General features: G+C 39.3%; 1 protein-coding gene across 1 annotated transcript in view; it reads left to right on the top strand.

Moving 5' to 3' along the window:
* Positions 1-24,265, top strand: part of LOC121854500 (obscurin-like) — a 193,651-nt gene that overhangs the window by 14,588 nt on the left and 154,798 nt on the right. Inside the window, exons 2-4 of the mRNA XM_042349181.1 lie at positions 2,261-2,364; positions 9,384-9,485; positions 17,477-17,600. Coding sequence (XP_042205115.1) covers positions 2,261-2,364; positions 9,384-9,485; positions 17,477-17,600 — 330 coding nt within the window. The remainder of the gene's footprint in view (positions 1-2,260; positions 2,365-9,383; positions 9,486-17,476; positions 17,601-24,265) is intronic.

Raw genomic sequence — 24,265 nt, 5'->3', positions numbered from 1 at the left:
TTTGTGGTATTGAATCTCAACAACCATTCCTTTTACCACTCCTGAAACTGATAAAGATCTTCCTGTAGTGTTTCACAGTCAGATTGCTTCTTAATTTCCCTGAAAAGCTAGCAATGTCTGCAAATCTTTGTACTGTATCGAGAAGTGTATACCGGGTAGCTTCTGGCATATCAGGTGCATAACAAACAATAAACCCAGTACAGTACACTGCTATGTGGTACCCTTCTTGCCATGGGTTCATATGACAATTTTGTGCCATTAATCACAACACACTGCTTGTAGTCATGAAGAAAGTCTGTGATCCATGTTCCATTCCCTTCCAGCTTAATTTTCACCATATTGTACCTTTGTGGGCTTTAAATTTTTGTTGTCATAGCACCACAAATAAATTAACTGGGTTTATGCCTTCTGTCTCTTTCAATGTTTTGAACTTTTTTGTGAGATCCACCCTCTTGTGACTTCTCTGAAGAGATGTCAGTCATAAAGTACTCAGTCTACTTGGATAGATAATTGAGAAGTTATACTGTACTGTAGCTATAAATAATCTTAGTCACTCTGCATTGTACCTTTTCTAGGGATGTTTTGTGTTTCTGGAGGTATGGTCTCCATGTCTGTATATAGTACTTCAGTTGGGGATATACAAGAGACTTAGTTATGAAGGGGCATTTTTGTAATACATTGTTATTTGTATTTAAAGTATGACTTATAATTCCTAAATTGCCGTATGATTAACTTCTTTCACTGTTGCTCCCACTTGTTGCATTGTCTCCAGTGATTGGTCTAACACAATGCTGAGATCTTTGGCTTATTAGCAGTTTTAAGGAAGTGTATTCACAGAATATAATAAATGTGGTTTGTTTTTTCTGTCCCACTTGTAGTCCTACATTTTTTAATGCTAAAAAGCATTTACCTACACCTATGACCATCAGAACAGCTCGTGCGAATCTTTTTGCCTGGATGCGACATCGGCTTGACTTGCCGCCTTTCCATATACTGTACCGTAGTATTTTTGTGTCCTCCACAAATTGGATGCAGAATATGGGTTGATATATTTTCATCAATGTCATCAATTTAGATTACAAGCAGGGTGCACTGCTGAGAACGTTTTCCTCTTCAGAAGTACCACTCCAGTGACAGATTTAGGCCTCTGGGGGCCCTGTGCTGTTCAGAAGTGCGGTGGGCCCTGAGCCCCACACTACTTAATTTTAGTAACATGCCCACATGTAAAACACCCTAAAAAAAAATTCTTGATTACTCTAAATCAGGGGTCACCAAACTATGGCCCGCGGGCCGGATCCGGCCCGCGACGTCAGTTCATCAGGCCCGCCGTGGTAACTCCGCCTACGCTCTGACGTTACCATGGTTTCCATGGCTTTCGTTCTGGCTTGCAAGTATTGAACAGAATGATTATGCGGCCCGCGCTCGTCATTCTTTCAGTTATCCGGCCCACTGTGAAAAAAGTTTGGTGACCCCTGCTCTAAATCAAGAGTAAGGGAAATTTATTTTTATCTTAAACGTCTGAGTAAGCAGCGGCATATCCTATTTTATATACTTCCCCCCTCCCCTCATAAGGTTGCCAACTGCAGTACATGCAACTATGGAAAAACTAACTTGCCAGTGACATAATAAAAATAAACTTAAAGAAGTTCAATTTTTATAGTTTCATTTCCATATATAAAATTTGGTGCCATGAAAATGTGGGAGGCCCTGTTCGGTCGCTCACTCTGAACAGTCCTATATCTGGCACTGTACCACTCCATTTATGACCATATTTTCTTGCCTGTCTTAGAGCCATTGCTTCATCCACTTCAATATTTTGCCTGTGATGTCACATACTTGGATCTCAGAGTTTATCCATGCATGCAGAGCTTTGTCAAGTGCCTTAGAAAATCCATGCTCAGCACATCCACTGGTAAACCTTGATCTTCTTTATCTGTTACCATTTAAGGGAAAGTAAGTTTGTCAGACAAGGTTTTCTCTCTATGAAACCAGGTTATGATGCAATGATAGACTGTTTGGGTAGGTGTTGGATGATTGCTTCCTTCAAAATTTTCCCAGAGTTGGCATGTACTGTACTGTATTGTATGAGATTTTAGGCTGATCAACCTGTAGTTTTCTGCTGCACTTTTTCTGCTCTTGTATATTGCGGTGACATAAACCAATTTCCGGTGCCTAGGTACTAGGTGCTGTGTGTGTGCATGAATATGCACACATACATTGTTTGGCACAATAATTATGGTATATGTTTATTGTGTTGCAGATTGCAGAGCTCAGAGAGATCGAGATAACATCCGTCGGATGGAGGTGGTGTCGGGGGGAAACATCACACTCACCTGCTCTGCTCAGCCAGGTCACCTGCGTGCTGTGAGTTGACCACCACAGTACACTGTACTGTACATGAAGACTATGAACTGTATTGTGATTCCATCATTGTTTCTGTTATGAACAAATGAATCATATTGTAAAGCTATACATTACAGTACCGGGTATTATAAAAATAACTTGTTACAATAAGAGAAACAATTATTGGATTATGGCCGAAAAGATGATCAAAAGGAGGAACTGTAGAGTATTTCTTCAATACTGTATGATGAATTATGTAAGTTTTAGTTTTAGTGGACTAATGCATGAAAGTGTGAGAAATAATACCATTGTTCCAGTTATGAGTGGTGTAAAATTAACTTGAGTTGTACAAAAATTTCTTATTTTTTTACAGTTTGAAGTAGAAGAATATAAAAAAAATCTAATTTTTGCTACAGTTAACTTTTATTGTGATTTGTAGTCCTACAGGCCTTTGGTTCATGGCCCTTACTCCATAGGCTGTTTCAAACTTGGGACTGCATATGAAAGTTCTGATCATATTGTTTTGACTACTTAACAACCCCCTAGTTTTATAGAATGAGTCATCTGAAATTAAATTCTAAAACGAGAAGAGTTGTACGGTTGTACCTGTATCAAAACAGTCAGGAGTGAATGATGTGCGCATACGGCTCAATAAGTTTTGCTAAGCAGACAGTTTACTGAAATCGTACTGCTACCACTAATCCCTCCCTGGCTGCTGTACTGTATTTGCTTACTCATTTCTTTTTCCTCAGAGAATGAGTGTGAAAACCATATATGAATAGACCACATGAATCGACCAAACCTAACCAATGATGAAATGATCTTTGGTTGCTTTTGATAACTTAAATTCAGATGGTTCATGTGGCCTGTAAGGAAAAGTGGATGAGATAAACTGCTCATATCCCCAGACAAGTGACCTTTGTTGCTTATTGACACAATAAGTCTCCTCTTCCAAATCTCATCATCATCATCAATGTTTTACAGCCATTATCCATGCCCACATGGGTTAGCTGTAATTACCTAATGGCAGTTCTCTGTGCTGCATGGTCCCTTGTAGACTCTTGCCAGATTCCTAACTCTAATGTCAAGTCTTATGACCTCTCCCCAGGCCATTCTTGGCCTACTTCTGGCTCTCCTCCACATTTAGGCTCCTGCACCTCTTGACCCAATTAGTCTCATCATTCTCTCCACATGCCCAAACCATCTCATCCTGCCTCCACACAACTTCGCCAATATTCTCACCACTCAGCCATCCTCTTAGCTCTGAACAAGACCTTTTGCTTTTTAGTGTTGCATTGCACAACTGTTATGCCATTATTATTTCAGCTCACTAAAGTCTACTTACGTCATCCTCTTTAACTGCCCATGTTTCACTGTGTGCTATACAGTATAACATTACACTTCTCACACCAGCAACATACATTCTTCCTTTCAATGAGAGGGAAGGTCCTCTTGCCACCAATACAGGCAGCACTCCCTAAACTTCATCCATTTATTTCTGACTCTTGTGACTGAGCAGGCTCTAGGACTCCCACAGGCACTGTCATGTCACCAAGGTAACTGAACTCATTGACACAGTCCAGGGACCCCAATGTTTAGCTTCTCCAGCCTTGTTGTGGGCACATGGTTACCTGCACCTACAGGGCACTTAATAGTCAGCAACATACAGTAGTCTCCCATCTACTCCACTGCACCACTTGTGTACCCACCATCAACACTCATTGCTCATTAATGAATTAGTACTGCCAAAACCTTTCTTACAAACCAAGCCCAGTCCCAGGGGAGGATCTAAGGGACATATGCCCCCTGTAGGCACAGAGAAATGTGTCCTTGTAGTCCTGAAACATGGGTTCATATATAGGAGCCTGACAGTTTTATTTTACAGTTTACATAGCTTAGATGCCCAGGTATGTTGACAATGAGCTGAAGTTCTCGGGTCATTGCAAGAAGAAGGTAAATCAGGCAAATAATTTATTGGGTTTTATAAGAAGGTCGTTCAGATATCTTCAAGAGTGAAGTGCTTCCCCATCTGGAGTACTGTCACCCTGTCTGGTCCCCGAGATATGCTAGGGACTGTCAGTTGATTGAAAATGCTTAAAGGAGGGCCACCAGACTGGTGCCTGCACTTCAGCACCTCAACTACCCTGAGAGATTGGAGCACCTGAACTTGCCTAGCTTACAGTGTACTACAGACAGGCAAGAAGCGACCTAACTGAGGTGTAAAAGCATCTCAAGGGTCACTACTCAGTCAAGTGTCCTTACTTGGAGCTGGCGGACACTCGCCCCACAAGGGGTCACAGCTCAAGATTGAAGAAGCCGCAGGTCCAGAAAACTGTGAGGGCAAACTTTTTCGGAATGAGAGTTGAGAACTCTTGGAACAATCTACCAGAAAGTGTTGTGACGGCACTGAGTGTGAGCTCTTTCAAGACCAGACTTGACCAACACTGGAGCAGGTTCAGATACATTCAGGAGCTGGTGCATGCCCAGTACTTGCCAACAATGCGTAATAGAGACGTGACTGATCGCCCAAGCGACTAACGAGCCGATCAGTGGTGAAGAGGATACAAGTAAAAGTAAAGTGTATCATTGAAGATAGACAGTATCATTTACTGAATATCCTCAACTCAAATATGCACTTGCAAGGAACTGCACATTTAGTGGGGTAGGGGACATGTCAGCTTTAACACGTGTGGAATATGATGGATACCCTGATAGAAGTGTGCATTCTGTCCCAGTATTTTTCAGGTACAGGTATCCCCCTATTTATGATGGGAATAGGTTCTTGATAAACCTATTGCTGGGTGAAATATTGTAGATTGGGATCATTATGACATGGGGTTCAATGGGATACGTTCCCAGCCAGTCCAACACCCACATGTAGTACCGAAGAAAAAATCCTGCACTAATAATATACTGTACATAAAACAATTAAATAACACTCACCACATCATTAAGAACACTGCTCACTTCAGTCACAAAAACAGAGCGAACGAGGAAAGCATGAAAACAATGATAGCGGCCGGCACTTTACAGTCTAAAAGAAACACAGTAAAAATCACTTAACAGTCGCCAAAACAGAGTGCATATGTACCGGTAAATGTGTTGCAGTCAACATGTGCACCTCCACATGACCGCCTGGTGCACACAGTACCATGCTAAGTTCCATGATCGTGTAACTCGACGATTATCAGTCAATATCGGTGTTGTTACAGTTCTTATCATTTTTTTTTTACCTTACAGTGATAGGACATCACTAACATTCATATGTACTCATTTTTGGTGACTGTGAAGTGATTTTTGTTATGTTCTTGTGACTGTAATGTGCTTTGGCCAGACGATGCCCATTATTCATGAGGACTGGTTACAGCATCAATAGAGGGGGTGGTCTTAGTACAGCGCTATTGTTAAAGTGGAATATCATAAATAGGAAGATACCTGTACAGAAATACCTTACTATTCTCCAATCCTGCTGAACCGCAATTGATATTTTAACACCCCTATTTGATATTCACCAAAAAAAAAAAATGACAATACCCTACAGTAATATTTCAAACTGCGCGGACTAGCCGCAGCTCTCATATTCTGCTGTAAGGTCCCCTTTACACGAGCGTTTTTTTCTGCGTGTGAAGTCCCGCACAGTTTAGAAATGAATAAAGTTCAATGGGACCGTTTACACGGGGCACACGTGGGAGGCACTCGCCCCACTCCTGTAAATGTACAGTACTTCAAAACTGCAGCGTGAAAAAAAATTGCACCCAGTGTTCTAAAATTCTTTGTATGGCTATGGTAAATACTAGTTTAAATTTTTACATTCATGTACTCTACACTTGGTAACAGAAGTACTGGTACAGTATTCTTGAAATTCTTGTGCTAAACAAAATGACGCCATGAACGAAGGTTTTTGATAGACACATGAGGCATACTGTTATTCACCAATTATATTGCAACAAATTAATTTTCTATTTCTAATGAAGTAACTAAATTAGGCCTACCATAATAGGTAGAATGTCTCACAATTATGCGTACCAACCTTAGTGTGCCAACACGATTGTTCAGTTCATAATTTATCAGCCCCCCCTTCTTGATATATACAGTACTTTTTTTACCGAGTGCATACTAATGTTGTACACACACACATTCACACACATTCTCCCACTCACTCACTCGGTGTTCTTTTATAATATTTTTATGGTATTGAAGTTATTTTATTACATTACAGTATATGGAGTGTACCAGTGTATCGAAAAATAAGTTGCTATAAGATAAGAAATATGCAGAGTAGTGTTGTGTGTGTGAAGTGAACGTATGTATAGACTTGGCAAGTTAGATTGTCCCTGTGTCTGAGACTACATCCCCCTAGCTCTTACCTTACCAGGCCAAGCTTTGTTATTGTTATTTTCCAATTTATATTTTCGGGTAGATATGTATCTCCGTTATCCGGAACAATTGGTGCAGAGCACTTCCAGGAATGAGATATTTCCGGGTAACGAGACAACTCTCTCAAAGCCGGAAAAAATCCCTCATCCCTGGAGTTTTCTGGATAACGGGACAAATTTTCTCGGAAGTTCCAGAAATTACCCGTTACTGTACGTCATCTCTCGAACCCGGAAAAATATCCCTCATCCCCGGAATTTTCCGGGTAACGGAAAATTTTTCTCAGAATTTCCAGAAAATGCGCCTGATTTTCATTTCTCAAACCCGGGAAAGAAATATCCCCATCCCTTGAATTTTCTGGATATTGGGAAAATTTTCTCTAAATTTTCCGGAAAATGTGCCCCTCGGAAAATCGTTCCCAAAGCCAGAATTTTCAGCAAAATTACGGCTTCTGGGGACGATTTTCAGAGAAAATTTCAATTCCGGCTATCAGAGTTGTGTGGTTTGAGGGATTCCAGCTAATGGAGATATTACTGTACTGTACTTAATTAATTATTTTATTTTATTTTATTTTTTTATTTATTCCTCACATTTACTGGTACTCCTGTACTACTGTATACAGTACACACTCCCCTGGTCCCTAATAGCCTCTGATAATGGGGGATGTATATTGAAAATATAAAGTTGGCGGCTAGGAATGCACCCCTTCTCTCCTCCTTTACATTAATTCTTATGGGGAAAATTGCCCCCAATATTTGCAAAATTGTTATTCACAATGTCTTTTAGTAATACATCCTTTGATAGCTGGGGTATTCTTGTACAATAATCACCTTAATGCCCGTGACTGCTTGAAGGCTACATATTTAATATGTGCTCTCAGAGTTCTAGGCAAAAGTTAGTTGATTTTTGTATAATTCTTTGGGCTGCTTGACATGATGCTTTTGAGTAATTTGGTGACCTTTATATAGCTGTTGTCGAAACTATGCAAAATATTGCAGAAGATGGAGAATCGTGGAACTTGGGAATCAATTTCTAAAGGAAAATCATCGTTTCTTGCAATTATGCTATTTTAATATCTGATGCCATTTACTGTTTGTCACAATAGCCTTCATTACATAGTCTCTCGGTGTAAGCCTTCAAAGATTCACAATTGATATCTATACTGTATAGTGTCATCTGTGCTATCAAATTGTTGTGGTGACATTGGTCAAGTTGGTGATGCAGTACTGTACTTGGTAGGTACACAGAAGCTGTTGTCGTAGCTGAAATAATCAATGCCCCTAAACCAGCACTACCTCATATAAACAGAAGGCAAATTAATAGATACAACATACCAGCAGTTTTCCCCAAAGAATATGTCCATCACACCATCACAATTCCTTTTGTTGACCACTGCTCTGTGAACTCAAAACACGTTTCTTGTCAGCTCAACAACATGCTTTTCTGTGAATGATTCAGAATGTTGAAAAAAGGTTCTGAAATAGTTACAAAGAGTTGGTGGTCAGTGATATTCCATCACCAGAATGTCTTGAAATAAAATTGGAGTGCTGGCAGCAGGAATGGAATGCTTGGGAGTCTGACCTACCCAACTCCCTGACAATTATTCCTGCAAACCTCGCCTTTATTTTATCCAAACATATATACAGTACTGTACCTGTATTACAGTATGCTCCAAGTCAATGCAACCTTACCAGTCACTTCACGTCAATGCAAGCATTCCTTCAGTTGCTGAGGAATCCCAAAAGTAACCTGCGCTCTACAATGAAACAAGACAAATTAAATGGTCTTGCTTGTTGAATGTTTATAGAAACATAAATAAAGTGATCGCTAACTTTGCTCAAGCTTATCCAAGGTGGATAAAATTAATAGCTATTTTTGATGATAAAACTGTCAGCAAGTACAGTATATGATTGCTTCATATTAGCTATGTAAATTAATCCTAGATAAAGATTATTGCATTGCTTTGATTTTGTGTAAAATTTGGTAACTACGGGAATCTCGACTTATTGTGTTAAATATTGTAGTGTACTGTACAAGTATTGTGGTTACATTGACTTACTGCATTAAGTTTTAATTATTTGATTTATTTGTTATTGTGTTTTGGAGTATTATTGTAATGATGAGTTTGCAACATGTACAGCATTAATATATTCCTTAATTATTATTAAAAGAACAGCTCGTTTTTTCTGTACTGTATTAAAGTATTATCCTATCCTATTAAACATTAATTAAAAGTTAATGTATACAGTATACTTACTGGATGGTATAACATGGCATTTTTCCACTTTCCACCACGGTTACCTCATCCATACCTTTTATCAATACTTGTGTTTTTGCTACATTCACTCTCAGCCCCTTTGACTTTATTCCATCCTTCCATTTCTTAAATTTCTCCATTGCCTCTTCAATACTATCTGTTATCATCATTAAGTCAACAGCATGCTTCTATTCCTAATTGGAGCATATAAAACCATGTCGTTTGCCATGTTGTTATTACAGTAGTACAGTATTTACGTATATCTTTGCATTATGTGGCAAATAAGCTGGCAGACTTAAAGGGAGGCATGAGTTGACAAGCTGTGAAAGAGGAATTTACTCACATATGTCCTATTCTTGCATTATATATTTTTAATGCATTTGTATTTCTTATTTATTAATATTTTCAGTATCGATGGGTGTACATACGCACTGGAACAAAACGACCACAGGTGCTCAGCTCTGGACGTCGACTAGTGGTTGGAGAGCCAAGAATTGCTCTAGATTCAAAGGTAGATTAGAGAGTTGGGGGGAAGAGTTTCCTTTATCTATTTAGTTAAGAATGTCTTACAGTATCATAAACTTGACAAGTGACTAAAGTTGATTTGAATATTTCTTGGCATTAAATGATGTGAATGGTTTTGACTTGCAGTTAAATATTGTAACGAAGTGTAATACCTCTCCATTTAACACCATTTTACTGTACAAAATTTCCTACTAACACAATTTGTTTTACAACAGTTGAGAGCTAGTCCCAGAGAAGCCAGCTGCTTAATGTCACATGTGGTATTCCTCCGGGGGCAGTATATGTAACAGTGTTTATCCCATTAAATCTCTCATTCCTTCATAATCACGAGTGAAAACACATACTGTTAGGGAGAGCAGTTTCTCTACAACCATGAGAAAATCAGTTTTGTTAGAAGTGAAATTGAACATTACTAAAAGATTAGAAGAGGGACATCATGCACACTCTTGACTTCAATGAAAATATGCAGAATAAATTCATGTTAATGCAGACAAAATAAAGTCTAGCTCTAAGAATGCTACTCCATTAACTGCAATGAAAGTTAGTTATTCATGGTTATTGATTATGGAATTGATGGAAAAGGTGATAAAGTCGTTGCTTGAACACCAAACACAACCAAACGTTCTTTTTGTTAAGTTTACAAGTACAGTACAGTACTGTACTGTACTGCAATGCAGAATTTAGCTTTACGTCTGTTTAGTTTTTGTTGTACAGGTCCGCAATTCTGAAAACCGAAAAAAATTTTGTGGAGCATCACTCGTGTGCACGACATAAACATCTTGACTGAGTTGGGTTTCTTTAATCACTAATGTTTCAGAAAAATCGTTTTCCATCAGAGCCTAGAAAACCCAAAAAGTTTTGAAAAAGTTTTAAAAATACAGGTGATATACAATAAAAACGTAACATTATACGAAAATTTACCTTCCATAAAATTTAAAGAAAGAGCACTCCAAATTAAAACCGACAAAAATGACGAGAGACCTACGTACAAAGACAAAATCAGGAATAAAAATGTAAAATAAAAATATACATGGGGTATTACCTTAATTTAGATGAGCTTTAGTGCAAAAAACACAACAATTCACGGGAAGCCATATCACAAATGCATGGCTTTACTTTATACTGATGCAAGGCTTTATATATATATATATATATATATATATATATATATATATATATATATATACTGTATATATATATATATATATATATATATATATATATATATATATATATATATATATATATATATATATATATATATATATATATATATATATATATATATATATATATATATATATATACAGTTAACCCTCACTTTACGCGGTTAATGTAACCCGGAGGGTCCCGCGTAAAGTGAATAACATAACATATGGGATTAATTGAAATGGAGTCCGGGCCGATCCCCAAACTCCACTTTTTGACGACACACAACTATGTTGTAGTAAAAATATTATCTTAACTTTATGATGGTATGCACACACAATTAATAATTAAGAGAAATATCAATAATATTAGGTTTTTAACACTTACATTAGTAGAAAAAATGGCTGGGCACACGGGGATGGGCGGTTGGTTCCGAGGCAGAGGGCAGATTATTGGCCCTCACCTGTGTCACTTGTATCAATTGTATCACTATCCACCACAGAGGCTTGCAGGGCCTCTTTGTCAAACTCCCCAAAGTCCATATAAGTCCATATCCTCACCATAATTATCACTATCACTGACTTGGGCCGGCTGTGGTGGGTGGCGGGTGAAGAACTGGTAATGTTTTGATGACTGGCGACCTTGTGCGCACCATGTTCGCGCAGCTTACACAACATGGCGGATGGCGGGAGGTTTGGATCCAAAAATGGCGCGGCTCGCCAGCCGCTCTCCGCGTAAAGGGGTACACGCACCGCGGAATGTGAGCATCCTGGGTTCCGGCACATAATTATCACTATCACTGACTTGGGCCGGCTGTGGTGGGTGGCGGGTGAAGAACTGGTAATGTTTTGATGACTGGGCGACCTTGTGCGCACCATGTTCGCGCAGCTTACACAACATGGCGGATGGCGGAAGGTTTGGATCCAAAAATGGCGCGGCTCGCCAGCCGCTCTCCGCGTAAAGGGGTACATGCACCGCGGAATGTAAGCATCCTGGGTTCCGGCAGGGCACCGCGTAAACGTGGAATGCGGGACCGCATAAAGTGAGGGTTAACTGTGTGTGTGTATATATATATATATATATATATATATATATATATATATATATATATATATATATATATATATATATATATATATATATATATATATATATATATATATATATATATATATATACAGTGGTCCCTCGGTTAACGACACAATTCATTCCAGAAGGTCGCTCGTTAACCGAAACCATCGTTTCAATGGGATTTTGGGTAATTGGTTCCAGCTCACCGAAAACTACATACAAAGTAAAAAACAAATGCAGTAAAGTACCCTTACTTTGAGGTGTGTATGTAGAAGGCTCCTGGTTGTTGATGATGATGATGGGAATTAGAAGTGGGGGTGGAGGAGAAGGGAGAAGAGAAGGAAGTGGGGATGGAAGAGAAATCACCCCATGCTTGATGCTGTCATTTTGCCCATAAAATTTTATGTTCAGTAGGTGTAATTCAAGATTATTTTCTTTAAATCAACACTGCACTGCACTATATATTGTCAATATGTTAAATAAATTTCAGAATGACCAATAATTGTACTGTAAAAACGTAAAAATACTATGTGTTCAAGAGACCCACAAGCAATATGTTTCCTCCACTGAACAAAGATAAAAACTGAGGCCTTGGTGGGTGAGTGAAGTGGCTCATTGGCGCACCAAAAACTAGTTCCCTGTATACAGCAATTATGTTAAATAAGTGTTAAAATGACTAAAAATTTAATATAAAACTTGGAAAATTATTGAATAGTACAAGCTTCTTGATATTTACTCCAAATTTAACGAATGTAAGCCCTAGAATCGATTTCTGTATTGGCGGACTAATCTTCCAGCTGGTGAGCAAGCCAAAGCACGTCGAAACATTTTCGTAAGAATTTCGTCAAACGAATTTTTGTTCGTTAACCGAAATGAAGATTCTTATGGAAGGTAATTCGTTAACCAAAATTTTTTAATCCGAGGCATTCGTTAACCAAGGGATCACTGTATATATATATATATATATATATATATATATATATATATATATATATATATATATATATATATATATATATATATATATATATATATATTATATATATATATATATATATATATATATATATATATATATATATATATATATATATATATATATATATATATATATATATATATATATATATATATATATATATATATATATATATATATATATATATATATATATATATATATATATATATATATGTGTGCTGTGTGTGCAGGTAGGTGGGTGGGTGGGTGGGTGGATGGATGGATAGATGGATAGATAGATAGATAGATAGATAGAGTTAACCCTCACTTTACGCGGTCCCGCATTCCGCGTTTCCACGTTTACGCGGTGCCCTGCCGGAACCCAGGATGCTCATATTCCGCGGTGCGTGTACCCCTTTACGTGGAGAGCGGCTGGCGAGCCGCGCCATTTTTGGATCCAAACCTCCCGCCATGTTGTGTAAGCTGCGCGAACATGGTGCGCACAAGGTCGCCCAGTCATCAAAACATTACCAGTTCTTCACCCGCCACCCACCACAGCCGGTCCAAGTCAGTGATAGTGATAATTATGGTGAGGATATGGACTTGTATGGACTTTGGGGAGTTTGACAAAGAGGCCCTGCAAGCCTCTGTGGTGGATAGTGATACAATTGATACAAGTGACACAGGTGAGGGCCAATAATCTGCCCTCTGCCTCGGAACCAACCGCCCATCCCCGTGTGCCCAGCCATTTTTTCTACTAATGTAAGTGTTAAAAAACCTAATATTATTGATATTTCTCTTAATTATTACTTGTTTTTTCATACCATCATAAAGTTAAGATAATATTTTTACTACAACATAGTTGTGTGTGCGTCAAAAAATTGAGTTTGGGATCGGCCCGGGACTCCATTTCAATTAATCCCCATATATGTTATTATTCACTTTCTTGGCGTTTCTCTCACTTTCTGTACAGGACCTCAGGTTACATTAACGTAAAGTGAGGTTAATATATATATATATATATATATATATATATATATATATATATATATATATATATATATATATATATATATATATATATATATATATATATATATATATATATATATATATATATATATATATATATATATATATATATATATACAGTCATCGCCGTTTGCGTCCAACGAAGAACGTCGTCCATAAACGTCATTGGCCCTTGAAAAAAATGGAAATAAAACCTCATTACAACCCACACCAACACTTCGCTTCACCAACACCCACACCTCCCTCCAAGCCAACACCCACACACCTCCCTCACACCACCACTCTTACCTCCCTCACACCTTTTCCCACCTCCCTCACACCAACACCACCTTCACACCACCACCGACACCTCCCTCACACCACCACCGACACCTCCCTCACACCACCACCAACACCTCCCTCACACCAACAGTCACCCCATCCTCAAATCCCCACCAACACCTACTTCACACCAAGTCAGCCAGGGTTTTTATCTTATATAATACAATATCTCAGACTAAATTTAGGAGAATATAATTTGCATTGCTGGAGTCCTTGCAAGACAGCGAGTAATTTGAATATAAACGTCATATATTTTGCACAAGAGATAAAAATTTTTGCTTTCTGTAATAAAATTCTTAAATTAGATCTAAAATTTGTATGTCGAATGCAAATTATAGCTTGTTTATATTCAAATTGGTCGCTGTCTTGTGAGAATTCCAGCAATTTTTATTACATTCTCCCAGGTCATTTCACTGGCATTTGAAAATGAGAGAAGCTTAGTAGGACTGTTAAATAAACACACAGAGACCTTCGGCTCAAACTGTCAAACATATCACCTCAACCCCCTCCTCCCTCCCCCTAAACATAGGAGAATATAATTTGCATTTCTGGAATCCTTGCAAGACAGCGAATAATTTGAATATAAACGTCATATATTTTGCTCGAGATAAAAATTGTAGTACATTAGTGCACAGTACTGTAGTACATTTTATAATATAAAGTTTTTCAACTGTATTTTTGGGTAGATTTACATAAATTTCTAAATTTATTTTCATCCATTTGCATGCACACACTATATGAGGGCTTGAGCTGCCACCATTTATGAGGGCCTGAGCTGCCACCATTTATGAGGGCTTGAGCTGCCACCATGTATGAGGGCTGCTACTGCCACCCTTCATGAGGGCCTGTGTGCCAGTAACAATTCCTTCTACTCTTATATATCACCATTGGTAGCGTGACGATAGGAGGCTCGTGGGTAGGTGTAATGATAGTATCAAGCAATAGGGAAGAAATAACGGTAGATACTGTAGGTAAATAATATACACAATTATACAGATACAAAGTTTATTTAAACATGAATATGAAATTAGAAGAAAAAATTGGTTTGTACTAACAGACGAAATCTATTACTAGGCCCTCAGGCTCAACATACTCACACCATTACTGGGTGGACATATTCAATACCCTTCCAACCCTACGGGGTGGACATACTCAATAACACAACTATGATAGTCACTTAGCACCATAAATACTAGGCAACTGCCACTGCAACACTCAGTCGTCAGGAGTGATACTCAAGCAACAGCCATGGGGTCCAGCCACCATGGAGTACTATCCGACGAACTCTGGAGATCCCAGTGGGTTAATTCCACCACACAAATATAGCCCTACTGAGGTAGACATTCATCCACCAATGATGGGGGCTGGTAGTGGTGTGTGGCTTGGTGGTCCAGGGTCACCTCGTGGACCGAGCGTTAGGGCCAGACGAGCCAGCTATGGGGCTATAGGTGGTCTGAAGTGTCTGACGGCCGGGTCTCACGAAGGTAACTGATCCTACTGGACCTCGGACATGTCCCCAGACATAGTGGATACAACATCCACCCTACAGACACGGCCTAGGCTGCGTTAGGGACCTGTATGGATGAAGGGACGGGCACTTACTAACCGGTGACAACAACAACACGCTTCAGGGGACGTTAAAGACGTAAATATGACTTTACTCAGAGCATATCAACTACGTTACTGTAACACTTGCACAATCAACTATCAATTGGGTCAAATCACTTAAAGAAGGGCAAATTACAACACAGCGTGGAATGGCATACCTGTATGGATGAAGGGACGGGCACTTACTAACGGTTAAAATGCCCGCGTGCCCTCACTCAAACCAGACCAGGGAGTCCAGCTACTCCTATTCCAATGAATTAATTTACGGTACCCTCTGACGTTGAAAATGAGACTATGAACTCATTTTCATTCTCTACTATTATCTTCACTAACAATGCTCTGACTCAGCTATCGAAAGCAGAATTAAATTGATTACAAAGGAATGGATGGCAACAGGTCCCAGCATACAGCGTCTGCTCCCATAGACAAAGGCGGGGGAAACAGAGAAAACGGGGGACGTTTCCACTGGGGGACTCGGAAGGTTTTGTGGACGTTTGAGCGTAATATGAATCCTTAAGGTTTTCAGGTTAGCTCTTATCATGACCATTACAACTATACTAAAAGAAACGTAAAAGAAATAAATGACCTTAGTGCAAAGCTGGAGTGTACATGTACTAAATTGATTATGGTACTAAAATTGTTACGTCTCGTGCAAATTATAGCTTATTTTTATTCAAATTATTCATTATCTTGCAAGAATCCCAGCAATGTAAATTATATTCACCCAGGTCATTTCACTGGCTTTTTATAAGAGAGAAGCTTCCCGGTAGTCACTTATGGACTGATAAATAAATACACGTTAGACCTTGAGCGCCAACTGTCAAACATACCACCTCGCCTCCCGCTCCCCTCCCCCCCACGCTCCCTCCCTCCCTCCCTCCTCCTCCTCCTCCCTCCCCCCCTCCTCCCTCCCTCCTCCCTCCCTCCCTCCCTCCCCCCTCCCTCCCTCCTCCTCCCTCCCTCCTCCCTATGTGCCCAGCATTGCTGGAATCCTTGTAAGACAGCGAATAATTTGAATATAAACGTCATATATTTTGCACAAGAGATAAAAATTTATCACCTGTATCACATTACAGTAGTGATTTAAGAGTAAGAGTGTATATGTACGTATATAGTATTCCACATATGTGTAAGTACACTATAAATACAAAGTTTATGTGATGATCGGACAACGTCCATTTCGGTTAACATCACATTTCCAAGAACGTATCTAGGACGTTAACCGGCGCATGACTGTGTGTGTGTGTGTGTGTGTGTGTGTGTGTGCGTGCGTGCGTGCGTGCGTGCGTGCGTGCGTGCGTGCGTGTTACAGTAACACAATTGTTCTTAAGAAATTTAAATATGGGAATAGCACCCAATGTTGAAAGGATCGGATGATTAGGAAATTATTGAATTGGAATCTTTTCCCTTTTTTTTTTAGTTTTTCATTCCATCATAATTTCTCCACCATGTTATTTTTCACAGTTTAGCAGGATGCTGCATAATCTCCACTTTACATCTCCGTGCTACCATGAGATAAAGATTACATCAGCATCTACAGTTGTTTACATCTGCATTGAAATTGCAATATGTATACTGTATATGGTTCATTTGATAGCACTCAGGACTCCTACTACAGTACTGGTTCAATCCTGTGTCAGGTAAAGTTGGTTAGTGGGGCATAATTGTACTGTACCAAGGTGTTGTGCCGAGTTGACCACCAGCTGTCTTGATGTCTTGGGCTAAGACATAAGTAGACTTTCTAACCTTAAGTTTATCACCCCACAAATGTTACAACATATTATTACAATGATTTTCGAATATTGTAAGGTATTAATTGTATTTATGCTTTCTCAGGCAGAAGATGAGAAGGTTAAGCTAAAACTGACACTCACAGACATTCGACCATATGAATCCGGAATCTTCATGTGCTGGAGACAAGGATTAAAGCCTGACCCCCAAATTTTACTTACTGTACTAGGTGAGAGATGGAATCAGATTCCAAAAGAAAATTAGGTTTTACATTTTTTTTGTTATCACGTTTATGCAGTCAAGTTATTACTGTATATGGTGCTTTAATAAGATGCATGTTTGTCAGAATTACTTATTTTTGATGAGGCAGTACATCCCCATATTTAACAATATCCCATTTTTTATGATCTTACCAATTTTGTCTGTTTTTGTAGATATTTTGTTGCTGATTAGTCCCCCAACCTAACAATGGATTCTAGGGGAAATAAGCTTATAATGACTTACTTGGGTCATCATTACTCATATCAAATTTATGTTTACCAATGCTTGTATACCTGTGCTGTCTGTGTATATTGTTTGTATAAGTATACCTGTATTGTTTATGTACAGGAACACCCCGGTTTACGAAAGGGTTAGAGACCGAAGTACCAGCTCGTAGGTCGGTTGGTTGGAACCTAACAGCTAATTCCCCGTAGGAACAGTGTAATTATGGGGAGTTAGGTTTCGAGCTGTCTCACAAAATCCCCAATTTTGCTGAAATTTCACCTACAATAAAGATGTACACACAACTGTGACTTTGATAATTACTTTACCTTGGATCCTGTTGTTGTGCTGATTGGCCATGGTGATTGTTGGAGTGGAGTGGAGTGGGAGATGGCCAGTTACATTGGGAAGGATGGAATTGGGGAAATAGTTACTCCATCTTCACAACCTCAGAATGCTGGGCTTACTTATTATAGTAGACTGTATTGGACCAACTTCCTTCACAAGTTCGATAATTTTAACATTGTCTTTGAGAATCATTCCAATTGTTGACCAGTTGAGCCCAAAGGAATCACAGATCTGCATTGGAGTTTCTCACTTCTTTGCTTACTTTTGTTGCAGTGTTAAGGTCCTACACTGAACCAGGGCAATAGTTGTATCACTAGGTCCATTCTTATGCTCATCAGCAATGGTTGAGGCTTGAACAAGGGGTTAAATTAATAAAAAAAAATGAAAGAATGGCTGATCTTTCTGGTTTGAAAAATGGTGGCAAACAAGGCAATTGATGCTACAAATCCAAATGCCACTGAGACACCCCACAGCTGTGCAGAGGATGATGATAATCATCTGCCAGCGAACTAATTCTACACATATGTCTCACTGTTTAGTCTGTAAATCCAAGGGAGCCTGCTTATGACACTGGTTAGGTTCTAGGAGGTTTGTTCACAACATCGAAGTGCCATAATCTGAATGAACTGGGGTGTTCCTGTATACTCTTTACCTACATTATAAGTACTGTACATCCTGTATCAGTATGAACTTGCAGAATGATTTTATTGAATAAGTAACCATTCATCTGAGCTTCTCATGATTTCCTGATTAAAGGTTACTGAGATAATTTAGTACACCTTTATGCATTATTAAATGAAATTTATCAGAATCTTCTCTGAAATGTTGCAACAATAGAAATAGATAACTACAGTATATTGTTAAGAAAATTGCCACACATGTTCACATTGATTCAGTATACAGGTATACATGAATAGTGTAGACATGCAAACAATAAGTCAGTTCAGTTAATGGATACCCCAAGAAAGCTGTTAAAGGCTTGTTTCCAAGAAAAATTGTCCTTTATATTTCTAAGGAAAATGAAGTGTTATTATTGGCAGGTATGTTTCTATTGTAACAATCCATAAAATATTGGAATTAGTGATTTATGGAAACTAAAACATCATGGTGTCGGACATATTTGTCCCTAGTTCTTCACGTTAAAGAACCAGTGAGTAAATGAGTATCATGCCATGAGCTGCCGCAAGGTGGTTTCACATACATTGAGCTTACGCAAACTTTATGTTCCTCTTCTCATATACTGTATTTTATATACAGTCAACCCTCACTTTACGCGGTTAATGTAACCCGCAGGGTCCCGCGGAAAGTGAGGAACGCGTAAAGTGAATAACATAACATATGGGATTAATTGAAATAGAGTCCGGGCCGACCCCCAAACTCCACTTTTTGACGACACACAACTTTGTTGTAGTAAAAATTTTATCTTCACTTTATGATGGTATGAAAAAACAAGTAAGATAGAAGAGGTTAGGTTAGGAAAAATAAAGGTTAACATAGGAAAAATAAAGGTTAGGTTAGGAAAACTAAAAGTTATGTGGAACACTTACGTTAGTAGAAGAGATGGGTCGGCATACGGGGATGGAGGCAGAGGGCAGATTACTGGCCCTCAGGTGAATCACCATTACTAGGTGAATCACCATCACTGTCACTTACAGTTGTCAGGGCTTCCCTGACAAATCCCTCAAAGTCATCTTCACTGTCACTATCACTGGCTTGGGCTGGCTGTGGTGGGTTGCGGGCGAAGAAATCTGTTATGCTTTGCTGACGGCTGGTGTTGATGATGTTGTGATACACCTTGATGTAGGGGTCTATAGTCTGCATCAGCTGGGTAGTGAAGATTTCATACCTGTTTGCGTCAGGGTCGTTGGAAAGGAGGAGCTTGGCTTTCTCGATACACTCGATGGCACCCCTAACATTACTATGGGATAAGTGTTGTTCTTCTTGGGATGACGCATCACCTGCCTCTTCACTGACGTCGTCATCATCATCATCTACCATCTCGTCGGTAGTCACATCAGGATCCCTTATCACCTCCAGGATGTCGTCATTGGTGGTCTCGGAGAAGCCTGGAACTGTAACAGTCTGCGCAGCTTCTCTGGCAAGGTCCACTGCTACTGCAACAGTCTGAACCTCACCAGTCACAGATTGACTCCTCCTCTCACCTGGTATTCCATGCAACACATGTCTCCATGCGTGACGAATTGTAGCAATAGACAGCTGATACCATGACTCCACCAAGAAGTCCACAGCTTTCTTGATGTTAAATACTCTCCAGAATTGTTTGAACAGTATTTTTTGCTGTGCCAACTGTTGATCCTCATCTTCTTCGCTCTTGCTATCAGTGGTGGTGTCACTCAGGTTGTGCAACTCTTCCCTGGTGTTGGTGTAGTCGTTCAGGAGTTTGAATTTTTTCATAGAGAATGCAGCTTTTACATTACAGATTAACTCTTGGTCCATGGGCTGTAATATAGACGTAGTGTTGGGAGGAAGGAAGACCACTTTTACGTTGGGGTGACGATCTAACAGTAGGGGCGAGTGTCCTGGTGCGTTGTCCAGCAGCAACAAAATCTTGAATGGCACATTCTGTTGCTCACAGAATTTCTTTACATCGGGAACAAAACAGTCATCAAACCAGCAGAGGGACAGTGTAGAGAACATCCACGCCTTACGTGCGGTCAGCCAGTGGACATTTAGCTTGGTCACGTCCATGGTTTTGTAGGCGTGCGGCTTGCGTGCTGTGTGGATCACCGATAACTTGAGCTTACTGGTACCGGAGGCATTGGTGGTAAACAGGACGGTGATGCGTTCCTTCTGCATCTTCCGGCCCCGAATCTTGCTGGCATTCTTTACAACGAAGGACTTGGAAGGTAGCTTTTTCCAGAAAAGACCAGATTCGTCCATGTTAAACACCTGGTCGTCGGTGTACTGTCCTTCCTCCATAATCTCACGTAAAAACAGAGGAAATTCCTTAGCCGGAGCACGGTCAGCACTCACTTCTTCACCACCAATGTTTATATTGGTGATCTTGTTCCGGATCTTAAACCGCTGTAACCACCCAGAGGAAGCATTAAAGGGTTTGGGCTTTGTAGTTCCCATCTTTCGTGCCACTGCAATGTACAGTTCACGTGCGTAGTCCTTAACAGAGCGCGTGTCGACCGCCATGTTCCGTCTCGCCTGACGCACCAAGTACCTCACAAGTAATTTTTCTGTCTTGAGAAGCACCTGGTTGTGAAAATACTTGATCATAGAAGCACCTGTAGACTTTGTGATCTTCATGTGCTCCTTTATCTTGGCTGCATCCTTCTTTATTGTTCGAATCATAGATTCATTCACACCATGCTGGCGCGCCAAATCAACCTGCCTTGTTCCATTCTCCAACTCTTGGATGATGGTATACTTCACCTCGTAGCTTAAGGAACGTCGTGTCTTCTTTGGCTTAGTGCCGCTGGGTCCAGGTAAGGAAAGGTTTCTCTCTGGGGGTGGTGGTCCAGCGGAAGGCATTTTAGAGAACAATGGATGCACGTTTACACGGTCTGGCGTGGAGGGATGAAACTGGCGCGGCTAGGTCAAGGATCGTCTTTCCTCCCTCCCTCCCTCCCCCTGGTGGACACGTCATAATACTTTAAGCCAATTACAGCTAGCAGCAGAGGGGGATAGGCATGCACCGCGTAATGTGAGCACGTTAGGTTCTGGCAAGGCACCGCGTTAACGTGGAAACGCGGAATGTGGGACCGCGTAAAGTGAGGGTTGACTGTGTATATTTATAATTTATTTATTAATTTATTTATTCATTCATATACAGTATACACATACTGTACATACTTCTGTGGTGTGTACACTTTTTGCATTGTAAGCCTTTCATGCCAGCATTTTCCACTGACTCCTTGTGCCTGTGCACTCTCCCCCTCCCCCCCCCCATAAAAAAAATCTTGTATCCTATAATTTAAGAACCACTGGTCTACATGCTAAGAAACTCTGTACTGTAATGCATATATATTTAAAATTTTTCCCCTCTGCATATGAATGTGATATACAAATGATGATGCTATTGCATGGGTATACGTATTAGTTTTGTCAGAAAATTAGATGTACCAAAAATTTTGTAAATTGCAAAAATCTTAATTGACATTCTTTAAGTGTAATAAAAGCATGAAATTAAAGACAATGTGGTTATTGCGACAGCAAGGATTTAATATATATTTATATTTATATTTTTTTAATATACAGTGGTCCCTCAGTTAACGAACACAATTCGTTCCGCAGAGTCGTTCGTTAACCGAATCCATTGTTTCAATGGGATATTGGGTAATTGGTTCCAGCTCACAGAAAAGTACATACAAAGTAAAAAAAAATTGCAGTAAAGTACACTTACTTTGAGGTGTGTATGTAAAAGGTTCCTGATTGATGATGATGATGGTAATTAGAAGTGGGGGTGGAGGAGAAGGGAGAAGAGAAGGAAGTGGGGATAGAGGAGAAATTACCTTTCAGGGGACCCATGCTTGATGCAGTCATTTTACCAATAAAGTTTGAAGTTCACTAGGTGTAATTCAAGGTTAGTTTATTTAAATCAACACTGCACTGTGCTATATATTATCAATATATTAACTAAATTTCAGAATAACCAATAATTTCAATGTGAAATTGCAAAAATATTCAAGACGCCAGCAAAATCGATGTTCACTCCACTGTCAACAAAGCCAAACTGACGCCTGGTGGCTGAGTCAAACGGCTAATGGGCGCACAAAAAACTAGTTCCCTGAAATGCATTTACTATCAGTATGTTAACTAAATTTTAAAATGATAAATAATTTTAATATAAAAAATGCAAAAATATTAAAGAGCACAACTTTCTTGATATTTACTTCACTGGAAACGAATGTAAACATAGAACAGATTACTGAATTGGCAGACTAGCCCATCAGCTGATGATCACAACAAAACGTGTTGTTCGTAAGAATTTCGTTAATCGAAGTTTTGTTCGTTAACCGAATTGAAGATCCTTATGGAAGGTAATTCGTTAACTGAAATTTCGTTAATCGAACCGTTCGTTAACCGAGGGACCACTGTACCAGTAAGATAATTTACACTACTCATGAGCTTCCTAGTCATTTGGGCAGTTGGTCTATTCAGTGTTAGTACAAGAAGATGTAGGGTCACACTGGATAATACCCTTCTCTTGTGTCTCGGCCAAGCAGGACTTGAATCCTCAATATATTGGTGAGAGATGCTTGCTCATTACCGCTGTACCACCAACACCCCATACAACACTTAATTTCAAAAGAATACACTATACCGGTACCTCTTAAGTGTAAGGTTTTTATGATGTTGGAACATAACATTGTTGACACAATTTTGATTTACAGTACAGTGGAGTCTGCATTTACGCGGTCAATTGAACCTGTGGAGGCCCACGTAAAACGAGAAATGCGAATGTGAAATAACAGAACATATGGGATCAATTGAAATAGAGACTGGGCTGACCCCCAAACTCCACTTTTTCAGACACAATACCTATGTTGTAGTAAAAATAACATCTTAATTTTTTGATGGTATGCACACACAATTAATATTTAAGAGAAATACAGTCGCCCGGTTAATGTCCATTCAAATAATGGACTCAACTCCCCCTTCCCACGCTCGCTGGCTCCTCCCTCTCTGAGAAATGTTTGGGTGAAAACACTAGATTTTAAGGTATAGTAATAAATAATACCTCAGACTAAAATTAGGATAATATAATTGACATTGCTGGATTCCTTGCAGGACTGGGAATATTTTGAATGTAAACGTCATATATTTTGCACAAAAAATAAAATGTTTGCTAATTTTCATCATCTCCTTACATTACATCTAAAATTTGTATGTCTAATGCAAATTTTAAGATGTTTATATTTAAAATGCTCACCATCTTGTAAGAATTCCAGCAATGTAAATTATATTCTGGCCGGGTAATTTGTATGAATTTTATGAACTAAAAACAAATTTCTAAAGAATAAATAAATCATACTTCACCCAGACACTATTTGTCAATCAAAATACCCCACCTCCCCTCCCCCCTCCCCTCTT

Source organism: Homarus americanus, unplaced genomic scaffold (assembly GCF_018991925.1).
Source record: "Homarus americanus isolate GMGI-L3 unplaced genomic scaffold, GMGI_Hamer_2.0 scaffold51354, whole genome shotgun sequence".
Lineage (NCBI taxonomy): Eukaryota > Metazoa > Arthropoda > Malacostraca > Decapoda > Nephropidae > Homarus > Homarus americanus.
This window is presented reverse-complemented; position numbering and strand designations above follow the sequence as displayed.